Source organism: Cryptotermes secundus, unplaced genomic scaffold (assembly GCF_002891405.2).
Source record: "Cryptotermes secundus unplaced genomic scaffold, Csec_1.0 scaffold585, whole genome shotgun sequence".
NCBI classification, from domain to species: domain Eukaryota; kingdom Metazoa; phylum Arthropoda; class Insecta; order Blattodea; family Kalotermitidae; genus Cryptotermes; species Cryptotermes secundus.
The window spans coordinates 96,521-103,043 of record NW_019738966.1 but is presented as its reverse complement, the minus strand read 5'-3'; the positions used below and the strand labels follow the sequence as shown (position 1 = coordinate 103,043).

Sequence of the window (6,523 nt, the reverse complement as noted above, 5' to 3'; positions counted from 1 at the left end):
GTGAAAGTTTCATGTTCCTATCTCATAGAATTTAAGAACAATGATGAATAAATAATTTTCGAGCAAAATTTAAATGGCCGGCTGAATATATTACCGCAGGAGCCGCGGCCGCGGAATTTAAATGACCACGTCAAAGGGTTAAGACTATTTATGTTACTCTTGCAATTATTTCTCATGTCACAGAGTACAAGAAGCAGTATGTAAGTTACCTTAAGCTTCGTTGGCTGATGACCTGTTCTATTATTGTGTTGAATGCTGATGCCTTCTGGGGTACACTGTAGCGTAGTTGGTTGAGGGGCTATGCTACAAGCTGGAAGGTCACGGTTTCAAGTCCTGATGAGGTCATTGGATTTTTTTTTTCAATTGACCTAATCTTTCCAGCCGCACTATGGCCCTGGGGTCGACTCAGCCTCTGACAGAAATGAGTACCAGGAATTAATTGAATAATTTTCCTGGGGAGTAAAGCGTGGCCGTCGCGTAAGGCTGATAACCTTACCACCATCTTTGAGCCAATTGTCTAGATCAGGCATGTCCAACTTCAAACAGGTTGTGATCAACTTTTTAGTGTCAAAACTGCCAGTGATCTATCACCCCCCTCCTATCGTCGTAACTCGTTTTAAGCAAAAATATTGGTAAAAATAACACAACACATGATGTTTGTTGTAAAAGCAACATACATAGGTCAGATAAAAAGTAGTGGCAACACCTCTACAGTTCTGGAATGACTTTATTACCTGAGGTAAACACACTTACATTCCTTCAATATAATCGCCCCTCCATGTGAACCACCCCCTGCCAAATTTGTGGAAGGCATCATACACCATCAGCGCATCCACTTCTATTGATGTCCAGCAGTGACCTCCCTACAGCATGAATAATCTCCTATCTTGTGTTGTAACATATCCCTCGCAGTGGTTCTTTCATTTTGGCAAAAAGATCATAATTGCACGGACTCATATCAGGTGAGTATGGTGGACATTGCAGTATCTCCCATTGCCAGTGGCGAAGGAGATCCCTGACAGTGTCAGCAGTATGAGCCCTTGCATTGTCATGAAGGATGATGGGGTTCATTGCCAGCAAGTGTCATCGCTTTCTCCTGAGTGCTAGACGAAGATGATTACACAGGAAATTGCAGTAGTAGGCAGTGTTTACTGTCTGTCATTGAGGTACAGTGAGGTACAGTATCACTCCATCACTGTCATATGCCACAATGAACATCGCGTTCACATTACTCTGTGTATGGCGCACTTTCTTTGGATGAGGAGAGCCAGGATGCTTCCATTCATTTGACTGTCTCTTTAAGTATGGTTCATATGAGTGAGCCCAAGTTTCGTCCAGAGTGATGATCCTTCCAAGGAAGTCATCAGCTTCCTTCTGGTACCGGTCCAACAAGTCCTGAGCAATTGCATAACGTTGCCATTGTTGTACCTCGTACATTGTATGGGGTACCCAACTCGCTGCAATTTTATGGTGTCCAAGAATATCGTGCAGAATGTGGAGCACGGTTTTGTGACATATGCCTACCTCAGCAGCTAATTCCTGCACTGCCCATCGACGATTGACATCCAGCAAAGAAGCAAGAAGCTGAATTGTGTGGTTGTCAACATGGGGTCGTCCTGAACGACAGCTGTCCTGAATGGCATCCCTCCCTTCACGGAACAATTTCACCCATCATGCCACTGTGCGATATGGCAAATCAGCATCACCACATGCTTCCCGCAGTCCCTGATAACAGTTTTATGTGCTACAACCTCATGCAACTTCAGTTTTTATCCAGGAGCGTTCTTGTTTTGTGAACACGTTGTTAGGGTGTTTGAACTGGGCTCCTGCACTTCAAGACAATGCACAATGCAACTCAATGAAACACAACCAGCGTCACTCACTGCACTACTTCAACTGAACTTCTGCTATCAGCTACAGACGGTGCTAGTGCCACCTGATACACATCTTTCATGTTACAGCAGTGTTGCCACTACTTTTTATCCAACCCTTATACATTGAAAGTACAGACTTACCTTGTTCGTTAAGAACAGAAAAATAGGAATGACTAATACGTATTTTCCCTTAAAAATCTGAATATGATCATATGAGGGATGTACTGAAAGTCATGAGCAACAATTTTTTGTAAAGTAACATGCTTTATTATTGACAAACCAAATACACCACCTCAATCTACAGACCTTTCTTTATTTTTCCACATAAATACCACTTCTTTGTATACATTTCTCCCAGCGTTCTGGGAGTTTGAAAATTCCCCTTCTGTAAAATTCCGTTCCAGCCATCCGAAGACACTGATGCACTGCTTTCTGAATTGCCTCCCTTGTCTCAAAACGTTGTCCATGCAGCTGATCCTTCACAAATCCGAAAAGATGGTAGTCGGAGGGTGCCAGATCAGGGCTATAGGAGGGGTGTGGAAGAACTTCCCACCCCATCTTTGCAATTGCTTCCAATGTGAGGCCAGCAGCGTGGGGGCGAGTGTTGTCATGCAGGATGATGCTGTTTCGTACCGGACGTTTATCGCGAAATGCACAACGGAGCTTGTGCAGCGTCTGGACATAACGAGCAGCATTGATGGTTTGCCCAGGTTCCAGGAATTCGGCCAGAATAAACCCCTCTGCATCCCAGAAGATTGTGCCAATCACCTTCACAGCTGATGGCACTGTCTTTGCCTTCTTTTTTGATGGAGAATGCAAATGGTGCCATTCCATGCTCTGCCGTTTCGTTTCAGGCTCGAAATGGTGAAACCAGCTTTTATCACCTGTCACAATACAAGGCAAAAAGTCATCGCCTTCGTGTCGATATCTCTGCAGCAGTTCTGAGGTGATGGCTTTTCGCTGACCTTTGTGGTCTTCAGTCAATAACCGCGAGCCCCAACGAGCACAAACTTTCCTATAACCCAAGCTTTCAGTCATCTCCTGCACTGCACTGTGCCCCATTCCAAGTTTTCGGGCTATTGTGTCCACAGTCACACGCCTGTCATTTTGAATGACCTCATCCACTCTTTCCTTGTTGCATTCAGTTGAGGCTGTTTGAGGACGACCGCTCCGAGGCTCATCTTCGATGCTGGTGTTCCCATCTTTAAAATGTTTCAGCCATCTTCGAACACTGCTCGCACCCATGCACACACTTCCATAAGGATGCTGAAGTCTCTGGTGAATTTCTGCAGCAGGGATTTCCTCTTTCACAAGAAATTCGATGACAGCACGCTGGCAAAACGACATATCATTGTTGGCCATTTTGTTAGGAGTGATACTGGTCACGTAATGCAAGCTATTGATGTCACAAGACACTCAAGGTTAACACAACACCTGGTTCCACCTACCACCATATTCTCTTTCGTCTGCTGTTCCCAGGTTGCATGCAAAAGAAAGTTACTCGTGACTTTTGGTATGACCTATGTATTATATTACAAGTGAATTTACATGCTTTTCACGTATAATTTCCTTATAGGCTTATGAAATCGACCAAAAATCGCCCCGCGATCAGTGCGTTGGACATGCCTGGTCTAAATACTGTGGGAGCCACAACTTCTCCCAATCCTATGGACCTTCACGGCCTGTTACAGGGATAGCTTTACTTTTTAGTCACATGCTGTACAGCTGTATTTTAACATATGTTCTGTATCTGGTTTCCTTCTAGACCAGTGGTAACTGTGTTGCTGTGCTGGAGGGGCATTCAAGATATGTCACATGTTGCACCTTCTCCCGAGACAGTTCCCTGTTGGCATCAGGTATGTTAATGATCTTGTCACCTGAAGAGGGGGGAGGTTTATTATACAGTGAGCAGCAGTGGACAGTAACCATTTATATGTTAGCATATCCATTTGATAAAACTTAAATATTTCAAAATGCAGGCAGTAGTGACTTCATGTATGTAGTCATAATAGAATGCAATTTTATCTATTTATTTATTTATTTGCTTAGTTTTTCCCTTTGTGGCATCAGGACCACCTCTGTGGTCTAGTGGTCAGAGTTCCTTGCTACAGATCCAGAGGTCCCCGGTTCGAGTCCCGGCGCTACCAGATTTTCTGAGAAGTAGTGGGTCTGGAACAGGGTCCATTCGGTCTCATGAGGGTAATTGAGGAGCTACTTCAATGGAAAAGTAGTGGCTCCGGTCTAGAATACCAAGATTAATGGCTGTGGGAGTCCTTTGCACTGACCACATGACACCCTTTATCCACAAAATTTGGCACTAACTTCGCTGACAAGTGGCAGTCGTTCGGTCGATATAGTTTGCTGGCAGACTAGAAGCCATAGAGTTAAAAATGTATTTAATTGACAGTTCTTTGAATCATATAAGATGAATCTGGCTTTTAGGTTCCAATGACAAACGTGTTATGGTGTGGAATCTGGGAGGCAAGTTGAGCCTGGACTCTGAGCTTGTGAAACCGTGCCGTGCCTTAAGTCACTTTGGCAATAGCAATTCAGAGGTAAAGTTATTTTATTTGCAAGGACTAGTTTTAAGGTTAATTTCATGGCATAGTTTAAGGCTCAAATAGTGAAGATCAGAAGGTTGCTGCTCCTTCACCACTCTTCTCATGCAGAAGGTATTAGAGGATTATGCAGGATGGCTTCATCAGTATATTAACTAGACTACAGGCTGGATGACCGAGAAATCAGGGGTCCATTCCCGACAGCGGCAAATATTTTCATGGTCTCTAGAGTGTCTAAACCAGCTTTGGAGCCCCTGAAACCTCCTATCTGATGGACAGCAGTGGTCAAGTGGCCAGGGTGGGAACCTGACAGCTTCATTCAGTGCCAAGGTAGAGTGTGGAGATATACACGTACCTTGTCTTCCCTGTGTGTCTCTGTGGTGTGGTGCATAATTAAACACATAGTAACTTTACTATCAGAGTGTAGAACAAAGAGTTATTTTCAATTTATACAGACTGAACATTTTCCAAGTAACATACCTTTTAGTCTTGATGTTATGTCCCTGGAACAAAAGAATTGCTGGTATGAAAATTCTAATTACCATCATATTATGTTTTATAACTAGTGGCATTGATACGTTCACAGCCACATGTGAATAACAGCATGCCATGACTAAGAAACCTTATGTTCACACATACTCTTTATCCTAACCACATGGTTTTATGCAGTGCTGTGGACTGTGGGAGCAGGAAGTGGTGAAGCAGGCAGAAGGTGATGGGAACACAGTGAAAATTTTCCAGAGATTGGAGGAACAAAGTGCAGCAGTGAATACATGCGCCTTCTACAGCAACAAATTCATTGCTTCAGGATCTGGGTCAGTATCCATCTCATTCTGTTGTGGGTTGTTACAGAGCTCATGTGGTTAGTTGCTGGTTTTTCACCACAAAATCCTCAAGCTTCATATCCCCGGGCCATGCCATAGCTCAAGCAGTTAGTCGCTGGCTTCCCACCGCGGCAGCACGGGTTCGATCCCGGGTCTGATCAAGTGGGATTTGTGATGGACAAAGTGGCGCTGGGGTGGGTTTTCTCTAAGTACTTTGGTTTCCCCTGCCAATCTTCATTCCACCAAATTCTCCATCACCGTAATCACCCGGGGTAGGCTATAATAGGCCAATCAGTGGCTGCCATGCCGAGTGAACCCAGTCTGACTCCACCCCCCACTATACGAATTAAAAAAAAATTCAAATCCCCATATACAGAATGAGTGTAAAATCCCTGTTCACCAACTTAATGTGGACAGTAAGTTATGAAATACATTTTTACTTAACATACTTGCGGTCTAAAACCATGGAGTTCTTATTATCTTAACTTGCAGGAAATACTGGAATTGGCCATGTTTGTAGACAGGCATCAGTATGTCATGTTTTGTTTACAAAGTTTGCACTATTTCAGTGTGGGGATAATTTCAGTAAAATTTATGGTTTCTGTATGTTCAAGAAGGTTATGAAAATTGTTTTTATGTAATTTACTGCAGCACCCTATTGCATATTGCTTATTCTCACTTTTGTTGGTATAAAGAAGAGAATTTTTGTGATGAAGTTTAAAAAATGAGTTTCATTTACAAATTTACATGGCTATGTTTTTGTTTATTTTTTGTGCTTCGCAGTATTGCAGCGGAGACCAAGCCAAACACACCTTCATTGATTATCATGTTATGATGGAATATCTGTGCAGAACTTACTTATGGAGACTGGGAGTTAGTTCACCAAATTATCAGTTGTTTGTCTCCTGGGAACTCTTTCTTCACGAAATATACAGGGTGTCCCAGGAGGAATGTGCCAAACTTCGGCAAGGTGTTCCTTATGTTAAAGTATGCCGATATAACCCAAAACACCTATGTCCAAAGTTGAACGGTTACGGAGATAATGGCCCGAGAAAAGTGTGGTCTTCTTGCAGGTCCACGCACTGTGGACAGTCAGCTGTGACTGTTATCTGTTTGTACTTGAGTGTGGTGATGTCACACCAGCCGTGATCTCATGCGCAACCTACCAAAGCCTACAGATTACGTTGCAGTAGGGTCGTGAATGGGTGGTAAATTAGTTGTGTGATGAGTTGCTGAAATGCCTCTTGTGTTTTCACACGTGGAAAAT

At 43.4% G+C, this 6,523-nt stretch overlaps 1 protein-coding gene across 1 annotated transcript in view; it reads left to right on the top strand.

Annotated features, from left to right (window-relative positions):
- The window catches only part of LOC111871498 (WD repeat, SAM and U-box domain-containing protein 1), a 41,758-nt gene that overhangs the window by 15,684 nt on the left and 19,551 nt on the right, over positions 1-6,523 (top strand). The window contains exons 7-9 of the mRNA XM_023864658.2: positions 3,640-3,730; positions 4,317-4,429; positions 5,102-5,247. Of these exons, the coding sequence (XP_023720426.1) occupies positions 3,640-3,730; positions 4,317-4,429; positions 5,102-5,247 (350 nt within the window). The remainder of the gene's footprint in view (positions 1-3,639; positions 3,731-4,316; positions 4,430-5,101; positions 5,248-6,523) is intronic.